Below are 17,261 nucleotides of genomic sequence, written 5' to 3'. Positions count from 1 at the left end.
TTTCCTGCCTCTTATTGGTTGTGCATACTATTCCATATCATCAGATTTCGGACAACTCATTCAATATCAGATCCAGCCTCTCCACGGTCATCTCCTGCCATAGCATCTGCAGGATAATGGCCATTGAAAACTATGAAATTTTGCATATTCCAAAGTTTTGCTACAGTTGTAATCCGAGGGTACACTTGCGCCTTAGTGATGCTCCTCCAATCAAGAAGTCTGAGGTTGCTCACTTCAGTTGCTCTTCACTCTTTTCCATAACTGCAAAATCGATAGCTCCCCAGAGATATTCATCTATAATCAGCACAACTCAAAAGGCTCGTGCTACTCAGAAGATACTGAATTTTACAGATAAGGATGCCTCTTTAACATAATAATTAGTAACTGCTATGTACATGATCCTGGAGGTTTTGCATTAGAGATGCTCCAGAAGAAACTAGACCTGAATCTTTTAATTCCTCATAACACTTACGAGTTGAACTGAGATCAACCATGTCTTGGTAGCCCTTGAGCAAGATTTTGTACATGAAAAGATTAGGCATAAAACCAGTCTTTAACATATCTGCCTTTAGCATCATGACACGAGTTATGTGCCTGGTCTCGAAATGACGTTGTATCATCATGGCATAAGTGGATAAATCTGGATACAGACCATTGCGTCGTAGATCCACGAAAAACTTATTGGCTTTGAAATACTGCCCATCTTTGCATAGACCATGGATTAACGCAGAATAAGTAACATTGTTGGGGAAAGAAAGAACACCATTACTGCAGTCTACTTCGACTCCTGTAGATCCAGAACTGCTTATTTTCAAGAAAAAATTGATTGCTTCACTAATCATTCCATTCTTGAGAAATCCATCAACCAAACAAGTAAAAGTCAAAGCGTTAGGAGCAACTCCAGCCTCCACCATCTCCTTATGTAGCCTTAGAGCAGCTTTTGTGTTTCCTTTTTTGAAATGACCATCAATCAACGCTGTATAAGCAACCACATCAGGCTTCAAGCCTTTAATAATCATTTCAGTATAGACACCCATTGCAGCTTCTAGATCCCCTATCTTACCAAAACCATCTATCAATATAGAGAAAGTGAGTACATTGGGCTTGACACCTTTCTCTATCATCTGAGAACACAATGCCAAAGCCTTCTCCATATTTCTATCCTTGCAATACCTATCAATCAGCTGATTATAAATCACAGAGTTCACGACCACCCCTGTTGCGCCCATTTTCAGCAAAAACCTCTCAGCTTCGTCCACTTTCCCCAGCTTACAATAACCCTTTATCAGTGTACCATAAGTCACAACATCTGGAGAAATACCAAGCTTTTCCATCTCAGAATGCATCTCTAGTGCAGTTGACATATCATACCAATTGCAACAGCCATCAATCAGACAATTATAGATAAGTAAATTGGGACCTACCCCAAACTTTACCATACATGCTAATAAATTTCTTGCTGTTATTACTTCACCCACTTTGCAAAGCGGGTCGATCAAGGTACCAAAAGTAACAACATTTGGAAGAATTCCATGCTTCAACATTTTTTGATAAAGTTGAAAGGCTCTTCCAGTATCAGCCTTCTTGCTATAGCCATCCATTAGAGTATTATAAGTGCAAAGATTAGGCATAACTCCCATCTCCCCCATTTTGCTGAATATGCTTTCAGCTTCCTGTATCTTATTCTGATTGCAAAACCCACGTATCAGAGTGGTGTATGTCACAACATTTGTTTGAATCCCTTTCTCAACCATCTCATCATATAGTGTTTTAGCTTTCAAAATCTCACCTTTCAGACAGCATGCATCAATCAATACTCCATATGTCACTACACTAGGACATAACCCAAAGGATAGCATATCCCTATAAACATCCCACATGAATTCAAACTTACCCATTTCTACATACCCATGTAAAAGAGCATTACAAGCATGCAAAGGAGGTAACTTTCCCATCTTTTGGTACACCCAGTAAGCGTCATCAACAGAACCCATTTCAGATAACGCAATAATCAACACCCCAAACACATTACAGCTAGACCCAGAGTCTATTTTACCAAGATCATTGAAAATTAAAGAACAAACCTTTCTGGGGTTGCTGTTTTTTCTAAGATTTTCAATGAGTCGTTTTATCAAACATCTGGCGTCAAGATACAATCTTGCTCGGGTTAAATAATGAATAATGGCTGAGTGTAATGTAAGATCCTTTGTTGGGTCTGTTCTTAAGATTGTTGAATTGAAAAGCCGCATGGCTTCGCTACAGGTCTTGGCATTGAGAATTGCGGCAGATGAAGAAGGGGAAGTTGAAAATGGCAACGCTACAATGGTTCTTGAAATGACTGGGGACTTTATGCGGAAAAGGGTTTTCAAGTTCTGAGAAGAATACTTTGACATTGCTGATTCCATATCTACATCTCCATTACTTGTTCTGCTTTTAGTACTTCTTCTGCTAATGATGCTAGTCACTCTTTTAGACAATATTTGAAATATGATGTCCGTAATAAAATAATTAATCTTTTTATATTAAACAATGAAACAAACACCCTATACAATTTTAAACTACAGTTTCTCACTTCATCAAATTACACATTTTTTTCTATTCATTCATCTCATAGTTCAAAACAACTAGAAGGTATAGAAAAACTTTTGAAATTCCAAATTCATGGGATTAGAGATCAGTTAGATATTTGGAGCGTGGAAAACATGACCAATATTGGGTAAATCGAGAATAATGATGGGTATATCTCTTAAACATGTAAATAAAATGGACTTTGAGTCTAACTCGACTCAAAAACTCAGATCATGAGGTGAGAATTGCTCGAGAAAATTAAGGGGAACACCTCATTATCTGTCAACAAAATATAGGCTATTCTAACATGTTCATTTAAATTAAGCTAAGCTCTCTCTTTATTCATATATGTACAAGTGATTCTGCTTAATTTCATTTTGTTATAAACCAGAAACAATTTTTTTCCTTTTTGATAACCTTTTCAACTAATTCTATTAGATACGTGTTACTTCCCACTAGCAATAGGTATCAAGTAATCGAAAGAAATCACCTAATGTTTTGAATATGAGATTTCTTAACCAACTTTATTGACCACCGGGCCACAACCTTGGGTGCTTTGGAAGAACAAAAATGATTTTGCTTCTACTTGTTCTTTTCTTGCGTGTTGTTGCTACCATAAATGTAAGGACATGGTCAAGTGAAGTTTCATATAACGAAAAACATGATGAAATTTAAGCATTGTTGCATACTTGCATATATACGTAGTTTGATAGTGTTGTGCTTATGACATCATCTTATGTTTTTAGGTGCAACGATGAATTATGATGCAGTTTGTACCTGGAAAAGTACATACACATGTTTTTGCTAGTCAGAAAATCAGTCGAAGTGTTTCTAATTCGTGATCATCGGTGATCACGAAGTCAATCCTCAAAAGTTCCCTCCCCCAGTGTCCACAACATTAGTAGTAAAGTAAGTGTATGATTTTTCACAGATACGTTTGCTTCACTAGATCAGTTGATTATATTGTCTTTCATTGGATTTCAAATTGGTTAGGTTGATCCAAAGATAAGTATTTCGATTTTCTCCAACACGTGAAGCTGACGAAAAAATGAGTAGATTGGTGGCTATCTTTTGCATTGCTTTTGTTTTTGTTTGGTGCCAAAGAGGAATTTGTGCTTTCAGAAGGAAAGCTGACTGACTTCTCCCTTCCTACCATGCATAAACAAACACATGTGATGCTTCTAAATGGTCCCCATTGCTAAAAACTTGTGTTCTGTGAGAAGCTCTGGCCAAACTTTTTTCCGTGGTGATCATGACAATCATAACTACTAAACTCTGTTCTTGCTGATCAGCAATATCTCAACTCGTTTGCTGTTATAGATGCATATAATCAATCTCCTTAGAGAACCTCCATCTTTGATAAGCGATGAGTATGAACATTAGTGGCTGAGAGTATGAGGGTTCTTCTCTTCAGATTTGCTACGAAGGGAAAGAAATTGCAGTTACACAAACCGCAAATGGAATTAGAAAAACCACTTTAGTTTTCCTTTCTGCTAATTTTGGCTAATCCTAATTTTCTTTCAAACAAATGCAGCACACGGGACAAACACATATTGCCAACTAGAGGTTAGGCCTGCTTTATAAATTTGGTATACCAAACTTCCTGTTGGATATAGCTCATGTATATAACAAACATAGTTTCGATAGAATATTGAGAGTCCTCGTTGCCAGATTATACAGTAACTACTTCTTCCAAACTCTCGAGTGAGTAGTGTCAATGGACAGGGGTGAGAGCATTATTGTAAGTGAAAATGGTTGTAACAGAGATCAAGTTATGACCAATGATCTGATGGATTTGAGCAGTGTGAGGGTTCTTCTTTGTGACACTGATGTTGAGAGTTGCCAGGAAGTGTTAGCCCTTCTAAAGAAATGTTGTTACCAGGGTAATACTTCTGCCAATACCTTATTCTATACTATAATGCAAAATTATATACATTATTATTGTTGTTTCCTACTTTGCTTTTCTAAATCATTCTGTTATATTTTCCATTTTGGGAAAGTATTAGATTAGGTATGAAACTCCCATCACGACTTGTTAAGTGGGATAATATTGAGCCACTTTTTCCCTTTCCTGTATTATGGAATGTCTGCATAAATAATACACAACAACAACATACCCAGTGAAATCCCACTAGGTGGGGTCTGGGGAGGGTAGAGTGTACGCAGACCTTGCCACTACCTCGTGGAGGTAGAGAGGCTGTTTCCGAAAGACCCTCAGCTCAAGTACATCAAATCCAAGTTAAAGGCGAGGAAAACAGTGTATAAAACATACCATCCAATAAGAAAGATAGTAAATAATCAACAGAGGAGACAGTAGCCTCAATAGAACAATGAGAGAAGTGAAACGCAATAAACAACATAAGGTTATAGGTATCACAGACAAGAACTGCAAGTGCAAGGCTAAGACTACTACACACGCTAACAACCATACCCTCGCAAGAAAGGACAACACGCTAGCCCTACTAACCTTCAACCTTAATACGCGACCTCCACTCCTTCCTATCTAGAGTCATGTCTTCGGTAATGTGAAGCTGAGCCAAGTCCTGTCTAATCACCTCTCCCCAATACTTCTTAGGCCTACCTCTACCCCTCCGCGTACCCTCTACAACCAGCCCCTCACACCTCCTCACTGGGGCATCTTCGCACCGTCTCTTTACATGTCCAAATCATCTCAGTCTCGCTTCCCTCAGCTTGTCCACCACAGAGGCCACTCCCACCTTCTCCCGGATAACTTCATTCCTAATCATATCACTCCTAGTGTGCCCACACAACAAAATAGACGCACAAAAAAATATCCCTATAGTATTATTCATCAAACATACAAAAAATTAACCGAGTGATATTTTCTTTAATAAGAAAACTCAAACAACTGCATTCATACTTCAAAGTCAATTTCTTTGTGTATAAAAGTATTGATAGGAACAAAACAGACACACAAAAAAATCTCCCTATTGTATTATTCATCAAACATAAAGTATACTTATATGAACAAAACATACACACAAAAAAAGATCTCCCTATAGTATATTACTTATCAAACATACAAAAAAATCAACTTCCTTACCAAATGATATTTCCTATAAAAAGAAAACTCAAACATCAACATTCCTACTGCAAAATCAATTTCTACGAGTATAAAAGTATTGATAGGAAAAAAAGCAGACACACCAAAAATCTCCCTAAAGTATTATTCATCAAACATACAAAAAAAATCACATCTTTATAACCAACTGATATTTTCTATAGTAAGAAAACACAAAACATCAGCATTAACTACTACAAAGTCAATTTCTTGTATAGAAGTATTGATAGGAAAAACAAAGCGCACACACAAAGAATCTCCTTAAAGTATTATTCATCAAACATACAACAAAATCGCAACTTTATAACGAGTGATGTTTTATATAGTAAAAAAACTCAAACATGAACATTCCAACTGCAAAGTCAACTTTTTTGAGTATAAAAGCATTGCTAGCAAAAAAATCTCCTATAGCATTATTTATCAATTCATACAGAAAAATAACAACTTTATAAGCGAATGATACTCTATACAGTCACAAAACTCGAACATCATCATTTCTTATGCTCCCGAACACTGTCTTCAGCAGGTCGAAGCTCAATCAACCACATAGAAACCCTAAACCCACAGTGGCGGCAACAGTAGAACACACATAAAGCTACAATCTTTCATTTTCACAACGAAAACATACATTCATCTCGTTACGATAAGACAAACAAAAGGGGAAAATGCATCTATTGAAGAATTTCGAAGCTGGAAAAAGTGCGAAAAAAGTAAAAATTTAACCTTTGGAGATCTGATTAAGGCGAGAATCAAATAATACACGATTAACTAAATTAATTCCCCTACGGGAACAGAGAAATTTCCTAATTAAAGCTTGTCATTAATTAGGTAAGTGACATGATTCAACAGCAACTAGCCTAGCTAGCTATAACATTAAGGAAAAGTCTCATCCTAGAGAATGGTTTTTCGTTACTGTCTTGCTATCTCTTAAAACTTGAGAGGAGGACGTCATATAAATTCATGATTGTGAGTTCTTGTGTCAAGGAATCTTCACTCTATTTGCTTAAAAGAAGATTAATGCATCATTTTAAATGTTCCACTCAATGATCAAGAAATCTGGATTTTTTTCACTATTTTTGCTTCTTGCTGCACAGTTACCCCAGTGTATTCAGCAGCAGATGCGCTAGATGCACTGAACTCTCACGGGCAATGTATAGACATCATACTAACTGAAGCCTCCCTTCTTATTTCCAATGGCGCAAAGATTTTCAATTTCATCAAGCCGGACATCAATTTAAAACAGATTCCAGTGATCAGTAAGCTCTTTTCCATTTTATTTTTCTACTCAGAATAGTAGAGATCATGTACAAGGTATCCTTTCTTTTCGTCTAATGTCTCATTTCATTTTGTGTGTGGAAGTGATGTTGGATGAAGACGAGATCTGTCTAGTCTTGAAGGGTTTGATGCTTGGAGCAACAGATTATCTTGTCAAACCATTGAGCAGTAATGAGCTAATGAAACTATGGACACACATGAAGAGAAAAGGCTCATCACAGTTAGTATATTAATGAGATTCTCTTAGTGATGTTAAATGTGTTATATTACTGTACTATTCCTTAAGCATAATAATATTATTACCAAGTCAAGGAAATTAACAATATAATGTTCTGTATTAGTTTCTCAACATCTTCCACAATTGGTTGATCATTATAAAGGACACTGTCTGTTGCTTCTTGTTAATGCTTATTCTTTCTTGCTCTGAGTGAAGGTAACAGAGAGATGTAGATGGTGTCAACTGGGAATGTAAATAAGAAAAAAATGGTGTTATAAGCTATGTTGCTCAGACTTGTTAAAACTATTGTAATGTGTGTGTGACAGATCTTCCATTCATGCAAGATTCAACACGAGTTTGAGGGTCCGAGCAAGATAGGTTATAATTGCACAAGTTTTAATGAGTACTACAGTTGACAAAATGAAATCCATAAAGGTTTTAAACATAGCTGACTTGTTTATACATGTGACTATACAGAAATATCTAATTTTGTTTCCATCAGAAAATAACAATCATGTTTATGCCAATTTCAACATATGCATACTATATACTTTACTTAATAATTTTATATATAACTATTTTATTTTGTGACTCTTATAATAAGAGAATTTTTCATTTTACTACAAAGTACAAACAAACTATTTCATATTATTTTTTTTCAAAAAAATATAAATAAACAAGAATAAAATTCGTTGCAACAAGACGATAGAGAAGATATTTAGCTAAAAAACAGTTGGAAAAAGAAAGTGGGGAGACGTGTCAATAAAAGGGAAAAAGGACGGTTTTTAGTTTTATTCCAACAAAATTAAACCAATAAGAAAAGATATAGATATTTGTTGCCGCTCACGTGTCGGCGTATAGTCACTCCACTCCCTTTCATAATCAACCCTTCTTTTCACCATCGGTACCCACCGCCGCCGACCCATTTTTAGAAGCGCCGCCTCAATATTATTTTCGTTATCAAAATTTATCTCATGCTTTCATTTTTAAGAGTTAAATAGTTTAAGTTTGATCGAAAATTTATGCACAAAATCTTTATTTTTTAAAAATAAAATTTATATATTTATAAATTATGTAAAATGTATTATAAGTCACAATAATTAATAATTCAAAAGATTTGTGAAAAACTTACTATCAATTTGAATCTCGAAATCCAAAAAATATCATATATAGGGACCGAGGGAGTATATTTTTTCATTCCTCATCCGAATTTACTTATGCCTGTTTACTTTTATTTGTTTATCCTTCCAAAAATAAATTTGTATTTTTATATGTTATTTTTAATATATTAAGAAAAAATTATTTTTTCATGTTTTATCTTGAATATGAATCACTTATTTTCACCACCATAGAATGTGCTACAACTAATGAAAATGTTCCTTCCTTAATTGAAGGTTTCGAGTTCAAGTTTTAGATATGAAATAATCTTTGGTAGAAAAGCTTAGCTCGTTTTAAGACTCTATGTGACATGAATCCACAATAGTAGGCATTGGGCACAGAGCGCTTCCCTCAGAATGGGATCCTATGCAGCGCGATTTCGGAGTAATCGAGAACTCCAATGCACACACCAAACACAGGTGAGAAACCAAAATTTAAAAAATCACTTATTTTCTAAATTATTTTTAATTTTTGTGACTTAACCATCAATTAATAAATGTAATATGATAAATAACAATGTTAATGAGTGTATCAAATTCAATGTGACAAGTAAAAGGGAATAAGTAAGCTATCTATTAAAGGAAATTTTTTATAATCTATAATCTGCTAAATATGATAATTAATGATTATCACATGTTAATCGTGTAATATCTTATTCTTTCTAGTCAATTTAGAAAATAAACTCAAATTTAAATTAAACATTAGTAATAATTAGTGGATTCAAAACGCAATTATCCATTTCATTTTATACCTTGTCCCTTTCCTAACCCACCTTCCACTTACTATTCAGTTCTACTACTATTTTTCAACCTTGTTTCTTGTACGCCGAGGCGGCGCACATTAGCGTTCACCGTTGTAGCTCAAAAGTGCCATTACTTTTCCTCTCTAATTAAAATTGATTTGATTTAAAAAAATCTATATTATTTTTAATAAAATAATTTATCACCATATAAATAATTAATATTATTTTATATTGTAGATTTTAAAATACTTTGTCCACAGAAAGATCATTTTGACAATTAATGCTATTAGCCAGACGACACCAAATTCCACCTAAAGACTAACTTTTTTCTGACCAGGGGCGGCTCTAATAAATCGGTGGCCTAAAGCCAAATTCGAATGGAGGCCTTAAATTTGAATATATATTTTTTATGAAGTTTATTATAGTCAATATATTTAATCTTTCTTGAGGCATAGTATTCATAATTTGTCAAACGTCTATTACTTTTTTGTTCTTTTATAAAAAGTTTTTATTTTCTACAAATAATAATTTATATTTTTTTAAAAAAAAATACTTATAACCTATTATTATTTTTTAAAATGAGGCCTCTCAAATTTTGGGGCGTAAGGCAATTGCTTTTTTTGCAAAGCTGTAGAGCCGCCCCTGTTTCTGACCGACTCTAAGACTAATCTTTTTTCTGACCGACTCTGCTGTCTGCATGGACTTGTTTATTGTTTAATAAGATAGGAAAACTCACTGAGTAGCAGAAAAATTACATTGCTACCGTGCACCGTACTTTGCTAACTTGCGCCTGATTCGGCCGGCGACATTTTTTTTTTTTGGCGACAGTGGTATCCAATATCTCCTATATTAGTGAAACAGAGTTACCGGAGGATTACATGCTAAAGTGCGCCGATCGGTCCGTCAACGGGGATATTTTTACGTTTATTTTGATTGGTGATTCCGAGTTCCGACCGGTATATATCGGTCGGCGGCTGCTGGGGACTTGGTGAAACAGAAATAGCCGAAGTTTCTAGATTGATTGCTCTGCTTTCTTGTTGTACCGTGCTCAGCGTAACGGTTGGTTGCTAAATGAATTGGATTGGATGACTACGTGATCAGCAAGATGATGCTGTGCTGATCTGGCAGCCATAACTTTAATTATGGTAGTTTTTTTTATCCCTGTAGTGGAGCGGGAAGTAATTGTAATGGAAGTTCTCCAATAACAGTTTTGGGAGAGCTATGGTTGTATTAGAACCCTAATTTTTTGTGTGGTGGTTTTGGAGAAGAATGAGACTGTGAGGACAGGGGATGGGTTTATTGACAGGAGTAAAGTTAGGATTTTGCTGTGTGATAACGATGCCAAAAGCTCGGACGAAGTTTTTACGCTCTTGTGCAAATGTTCTTATCAAGGTAATATCCAATTCTAATGATTAATTCACATTGTGGTGTTTGTAGTTTCTGAATTAGTTTTTATGTGATAAAATTCAGATTGGTAATTGATATCATTTGCTTGAGCTTGCCTTCTTTTGTTAATGCATCTTTTGACTTTGTCACTTTGCATTATTTGTTTAAAAAATAGCCCCCTTTGAATTGCGTGAAAGTAGGATACTTCAACTTCGGGGGTCAAAGAGTTTTAAGCACCTTAGGCACTCTTCAGAGTATGATTTCTTTGACTTGAATTTAAGTTTGAAGCGTGAGATTATTTTCCATGTATTTTGTTCCTTCTCCCATCGGCCTGTCTTTTGTCATTTTAGGGGGAATATGTGTTCTTTCTATTTGAATCCAATGGGTTGTCAACGTAGGAATGTGGTGCATTTTGGGTCTTAGTCAGTCAGTGCAATTGTTTACGCATTGCATAGGGACAATTTCCAAAGGATATACTTAAAATTTTCAAATAATATATTTCTGGGATGAATTTTGTTTTAGAGCATAGTAAGCTTCACAAAGCGTTGTAGTTCTCCCACAAATTCTATTCATTTTCGAATAACCTATGATCCATTATGATAGCAATAGAAGATTTCTCCTCTTTAACTTATTGCAGAGTTTTAATTTTATTTGTATAACTTGATAACGACGTGTCTCTGCTAGCTAGGTTGCACCTCAACTGATCACCTCTTATCAGCACATCAAGTAGCTAGGTTGCTAGGCAGATGAGAAAAATTCACCTTGTGTCACCTTTGTTGGGATATGAACCTTGGTTTTCAAGGTTTTTACTCTAGATTTTTGTTTGAATATGGGGGAAGTTTAGTTTTGCAACTTGTTAGAGGTTCAATATCCAGAGTTTTTCTCCTCCCCTTCCCTCCCAAAACCCGGAGAAAAACAATAAAAGAAATACATGAAGGAGAAAAAGGAAAAATGTATAATGGAAGAAAGCCTTAAGAGGGAAACATTGGGGATTAGGGGCGACTGAGAGGAGTTGATGTTAGTAAGTTACTCTTGTTTTCTGATGTTAGTTCAATCTTCAGTTGCTTGCTACACAGTAGTTCTAGACTCAGCTTTTTAATGATCCTATGACTAATTGTGATGATTGTTGCATTGCAGTGATATCAGTGAGGTCACCCAGACAGGTGATTGATGCATTGAATGCAGAAGGACCTCATATTGATCTCATCCTTTCAGAAGTTGACCTTCCTATGTCTAAAGGATTTAAGATGTTGAAGTACATTATGAGGGATAAGCAGTTGCGACGCATTCCAGTGATCAGTAAGCTGAAGTTTCTGTAAATTGCACACTACCTCGAAATGTACTTATGAGTGTGGTCAAATATACTGTTTCGTTTTCTTTTGTAGTGATGTCATCACAAGATGAAGTCTCTATTGTTATCAAGTGCCTGAAATTTGGAGCAGCTGACTACCTGGTAAAGCCTCTCAGAACTAATGAGCTATTGAACTTGTGGACACACATGTGGAGAAGAAGGAGAATGGCACGTACTTATTCAATCACTTAATCTTTTCTCTGTTTTACTGTTTGCTTTTCAAAATCTTTTTATTTTTACTTGAAATATTTATTTATAGCAAGGATATCTGGAAGTTTAGGGTAGGGAAGCATGTGAGAGTGACTGATATGGACAAATCTTTGATGAATATCTTTTCCCTCATAGGTTTAAATATATTTATTGTTGCTTGTTCTAATATGAATGGAAACAATGTTGGAACCCTCACCCATTTTGTTGTTTATTTTTTTGTTATTTAGGCTGCATGTGAATGAAGTTATCCTTGTACCACTTTTTAATGTTTGTGATCTTCAAACATTCTATGTCAACATCTCTGCAATAATCATTTAATATTGCTTTGTTTCATGTACAGCTCGGACTAGCAGAGAAGAACATCTTAAGTTATGACTTCAATTTGGTTGTATCAGAGCCCAGTGATCCTAATACAAATAGCACTACTCTTTTATCGGATGACACCGACGATAAGTCAAGGAAGTGTATTAATCCAGAAATGTGTCCCTCTACTATGCTGCAAGAAGAAGCAAGATATAAGGTGGAGAAGCAAGTTCTTTTAAAGTTACTTTTGAAAGCCTTTCTAGCACTTTTATGTAATCACCAAAATTCAAGATGCTAATATCATTGATGAATGCCATCTCATGACTTGTTCTTTTGGGGTCTTAAAATTTCGCTTTTTTGGTATTTTCTTAGTACATCAGGAAGGAGAGGGAAAGGGGGAAGGGGAGAGGTTGCTACTCTACTGATGGGATTTGAATCCTCCACCTACAATGTGAAAGGCAGGGTGCTCACCAACGTAGCTGCCCCCCAATCCCTTGGTGTTAGAAACCTAAAATGTCAAGCTTCGGCACTTAAGACTTGAGAGTGGAAAGCTGAGCTAAAAGCATATATGAAGTGGTAGTATGCCTTTTATTTTGGGGTTTTCCTAAAGGGGGAGGGTGTTAAACATATTAATACCTGCAATCTACAGGTTGGATACACTGCTTTCTCCTCTAGATAAACTGATAGAAAATTTGTTGACCTTTGGTAATTCAGCCAGTTCATATTTCATTGCTAGTTGTACATTCTTATATTAGGGTTAGCTTGTGAGGGATGTTTCATTCAAAAATGACATGTTCTGGGGTGTTTGTGGATAAAACTCAGACTTATTATAATTAAAAAAAAGTCAAAGACTTCTAATATAAATTGCAGTAACTTGCAATTCTGATATCCCAAAACATGGATGGTACCTTTTATTCTTGGTAGCAGCACCAGTTTCTCCTTGAGGTCTACTAGTGAGAAGTTATGTTTTGTAGCTACAGATAATAAATGCACCTTTTGTATAAATTGCGGTAACTTGCAGTTCTATTGTCCCAATACCTGGATAATACATTCTATTTTGAGCAGCAATCACCAAGTGCTCCTTAGTCCAAAATGTATTAGTGACAGATCGTGTTCTGTAGCTACAGATGACAAATGTTGTTAGGCAAAGTTGCTTCTTGATCAAACATTGTTGAACTAACATGTGTATCTTGTGCATTTATTGTCTGTCATTTTCTATGTTTTCAGTCTATTCCTTCAACTGATGCTGCTCCCGTAGAGACTGCAGTTGTAGTTCCATTTGAGCATCAGCCTGATGCACCAGGAACTGATGATCAAAGGACAGGTCAGTGGTTCACATGATTTTGAAGATCTTAATGGAAGTATTTATCTAAAATTACATGTTGATAGTTGATGAAAATGAGAACAATCTTCATTTAGAAAACAAATAAGTAAATCATCATCACTGAAAAGGACATTATTTCATTTGGATAATATAATCTTATCTTCCACTATGTCATGTTTACTCGACCCTATAAGATAGAGAACGCAACAGTATATTTGAAGGTATAGCTATTAGTTGTCAAGTTGTTATATGGCTCAAAACCCTTTCCAGCAGTGTCTTACCCCCCCCCCCCCCCCCCAAAAAAAAAAAAAAAAAAAAAAAACTGTAATAAGTAATGAATATTGAGCCTGTTGGAAATGGTGGTGAGTGAGATTTTCTTTCCCTTCGTCCTTGACTGTTATCTAAGTTTCTAGGAACTTGAGTATTTTTCCTGTTGCTTTTGCGTTTGAAGTTATACTATTTAGAAGTTACAAGGCATGCCTAAGAAAGCTAAGAGTGAATAAGAAAGCAGAAGTAAGCTTTATGTAGCATGTAGATTTGGCATATATACAGGAAAAATAGATAAGTACGCGCTATAATACCGTGCCAAAAGTCTGAGGTAGATACTAAGAGAATGCTATACTCCATATGAAGCATATTAGAGCAGTTATTAAGTTCTTGTTTACTGATGTAGAAATGCCTGTACATAGTGAAGTGTTGTAAGCAACTTGATGGTAGTAGCTGTTCCATGTGTTCTGGTTTTATTTGGATTATAATCACGTGAAACGAAATTCTTGTGTCAGTCAATTTAACAGGTTCTAAAATTGATTACTAGGTGATATGTCTTGCTTTATATGCTTATAGAAACTGAATACTTTTTGAGAGATGCAACTTTTCTATATCTTCAAATGAGTTTCATCTGGCATATGCATATGTTTAACAGGAGAAATTTCACTATTTCCTAAGAAGAGTGAATTGAAGATAGGTGAGTCTTCTGCCTTCTTTACATATGTCAAGTCAAGCTTGCCGAAAAGCAATGGCCAAAGCCCAACCTCTATCCATGGAAGTGTGCCTCAGCAATTGGGGATTGAAGAAAAGACTTCATTGGGAGGACATGAACACATTGATACTAACATACAAGTCACTGGAGATGTAGAAAGTCACTTGCAAGGTGATGGCTATCCAAAAAGCAACAATATTCCAAAGTCTTTATCTATTGAGAGGTCATGTACTCCCCCTTTATCACAGGAATTTCCACATCACAGGAACTCAAAAATGGAGGAATTCTCTCAGGTGCATATGCATCTCAAAAATGAGGCTCAGCATGGTGTTTCCAGTTTTCATGCACAAACTCCTTATCCCTATTATATTTCAGGAGTAATGAATCAAGTCATGATGCCATCAACTCAAATTTATCACGAGAGCCTGCAACATCTCCATAATCATGCTAATTCAGCTATGTTGCCTCAATACAATTATATGCCGCGATATCCTCATATGCATGGAATATCATCACATCCTTTCTACCCGATCGGCATGTGCTTTCAACCAGGTCAATTGCCAGCAGCACATCCGTGGCATTCATTTGGCAGTTCATCTTCTGCTGAAATCAAGGTGAGCAAAGTTGATCTAAGAGAGACAGCTTTGATGAAGTTTAGACAGAAGAGAAAGGAAAGATGTTTTGACAAGAAGATTAGGTATATTAACCGGAAGCAACTGGCAGAGCAGAGACCACGTTTGAGGGGACAGTTTGTAAGGAAGGCCAATGGTGTGAATGTAGATGTCAATGGGCAACCTTCTTCAGCAGGCAATGACGATGTTGAAGAAGAGGAAGAGGAGGAAGTACAAATAGAATATTTGGATTCTTCACACGAGGATGATCTGTGAACATGGAGGCGTATTCAGAATTTCGGTAAGATGGGTGCACAATTACGAAAAAATGAATGTTAAGTATAAACTTGATCGGTTTGACTTTTAGGTTCTTAATATGAACCATTAAATTTTAAAAATTATAGGTCAAAAATATATAATACTACTCGTTTTAAATTTTAATGCACACATTTAATTTAACTATATAAGAATTTTATCATGCTAAAATTTTTAGGAATATTTTATGTAACACGCTTGAAAATTTTCAAAAATTAAAGGAAAAAACAAAAGAAGAATTAGTTGAAAAGCCAAAAGTGTAACCGATAACCACTTGAAGAGGTGTTATTCAAAAAGACAAGATAGATATAAGATTTAAATTTTTGTCCTCACCTAGAGAGGTGCACCCAAGTATCATCGTATTATTATATGATACTTTGAACGTGGGTTCACACATCTATATTTAAATATTTTCTTAAAAATATAACACTATTATATATAATCTAGAGAGGGGAGCATGGGTTCACGTGAACCCATGGCACCCCCTTTAGATACGCCCCTGGACTCAGTTGATTGCAACTTTGTGATAGTTTTCTCTTGTATTATCAGAATTCCCTGGGACGGAGATGTACGCTCATGGATGAATGCAGAATGACGCCTTGTTCTACATGCACACAAATGGCACAAGCTTGCTTTCCGCTGCCAATCAACGGCATCTGTGGCCTACATGCACTATCGGGTGTGCAATGAGATTGAATGTTATTCCTGCTCCCTATCACTTTCAGTCCTGTGATTTAGAGCTTAAGTGGAAACTCTTGAGAGCACCCTGGACATGAGATCTTATGTGTGGCAGGTGCTATGGTTTTGCCATGTTATGTCCCTGGAAGTAAAAGTTCTTAGATCCATGTTGGAACGAGGGAAGCAGAGCACAATGCACTTTCACAGTGCAAAAAGTAACGACATCACTGACATTCTCTGAGGGAAGTTTCATGAAGTTTACCATATGAAATTAATGAGATGGCATGTAATAGACTGATCATATGGTAATCTTTTAGATATTTCTGAGACTTTGTTGTAATGATTAAGTTCTGTTTCATCTCATAATGCAATATGTATTCAGCAGTTGGCGTGACCAAATAAATGGTTAGTAACTATTTTGAATGCCCAAGGACAGGATTTAATACCCTATTTTAGCTAGTCATGAAATGCAAGCATTGGGATCACTCTCTTTGTTATATTTTGGCATCAAATGGTTTGGCTTGTGGAGCCACAAACCTCAGAGGGTTTTTGACCGGCAGGCGATCACAGAAATGACTGTTTCTTTGTCATTGTGGTGCTTCCCCAATTTGTTCATCATGCTTGCTTTGTCCATGGGATAAACGCTTCTCTCACACTGATCATGCAAAGTCCTCTTTCACAACCCTACCCTTTAGTGTATATTAATCATCACAGTTAAGATGGTTTTGTTTTTCAAATAAGATTAGCAGGAGAAATAAGATTGCAGTTTACTTATTATATATGCTAGAATGAAGTCAGCGCATGAAGGTAAAGGTGTTCCCTTACCTTAAATGATTCCTATATAAATAGTTGGTTCATTGTACGTTGAAGTATATTCCAAGCCATTTAAAAGGGCCTATCTTTTCCATCAGCAAGCAAAACAATAGAAAAGCCAAAAACATTGCTAAGGTTCTCATTGTTAATGATGTTATCTATTTTTTCACGTCTTTGGTAATGTCCCTTCTTTACACCAACCTCCCCCCACCCCCACCGCAGTCTTTCTTTTTAAATACAAAGTTAAGC

At 35.8% G+C, this 17,261-nt stretch overlaps 2 protein-coding genes across 3 annotated transcripts; one reads left to right on the top strand and one right to left on the bottom strand.

Annotated features, from left to right (window-relative positions):
• Positions 1-387: 387 nt before the first annotated feature.
• On the bottom strand, positions 388-2,446 carry LOC125832058 (pentatricopeptide repeat-containing protein At5g61400). Its single transcript, XM_049511192.1, is given in 2 exon segments — positions 388-419; positions 422-2,446. Coding segments are annotated over 2 exon segments (2,016 nt in total). The 5' UTR covers positions 2,406-2,446.
• Positions 2,447-9,956: 7,510 nt separating this feature from the next.
• LOC125830186 (two-component response regulator-like APRR1) lies at positions 9,957-16,389 on the top strand. Of its 2 annotated transcripts, none has more exons than XM_049509385.1 (7): positions 9,957-10,434; positions 11,566-11,727; positions 11,814-11,947; positions 12,330-12,509; positions 13,520-13,616; positions 14,539-15,487; positions 16,027-16,389. In XM_049509385.1, the coding sequence occupies exons 2-6, from the start codon at positions 11,658-11,660 to the stop codon at positions 15,480-15,482; spliced, it is 1,425 nt and encodes a 474-aa protein (XP_049365342.1). In that variant the 5' UTR covers positions 9,957-10,434; positions 11,566-11,657; the 3' UTR covers positions 15,483-15,487; positions 16,027-16,389. The 2 variants fall into 2 exon arrangements, with proteins under 2 accessions (XP_049365342.1, XP_049365350.1); XM_049509393.1 differs by lacking the exon at positions 16,027-16,389 and having other exon boundaries at positions 14,539-14,888; positions 14,971-15,429.
• The last annotated feature ends 872 nt before the right edge of the window (positions 16,390-17,261 follow it).

Source organism: Solanum verrucosum, unplaced genomic scaffold (assembly GCF_900185275.1).
Source record: "Solanum verrucosum unplaced genomic scaffold, falcon-dt-bn FXZP01000102.1, whole genome shotgun sequence".
Classification (NCBI taxonomy): domain Eukaryota; kingdom Viridiplantae; phylum Streptophyta; class Magnoliopsida; order Solanales; family Solanaceae; genus Solanum; species Solanum verrucosum.
The sequence above is the reverse complement of the archived record's forward strand: the minus strand, read 5'-3'. Positions and strand labels throughout refer to the sequence as shown.

What these genes read in the sequence shown, in the direction of transcription:
- LOC125830186 (XM_049509385.1), top strand. Translation starts at nt 11,658, where the DNA reads ATGTCTAAAGGATTTAAGATGTTGAAGTACATTATGAGGGATAAGCAG. An exon ending in GCGACGCATTCCAGTGATCA is followed by an intron (nt 11,728 to 11,813) that starts GTAAGCTGAAGT and finishes TTTCTTTTGTAG; the next exon opens with TGATGTCATCACAAGATGAA. An exon ending in AACTGATGATCAAAGGACAG is followed by an intron (nt 13,617 to 14,538) that starts GTCAGTGGTTCA and finishes TATGTTTAACAG; the next exon opens with GAGAAATTTCACTATTTCCT.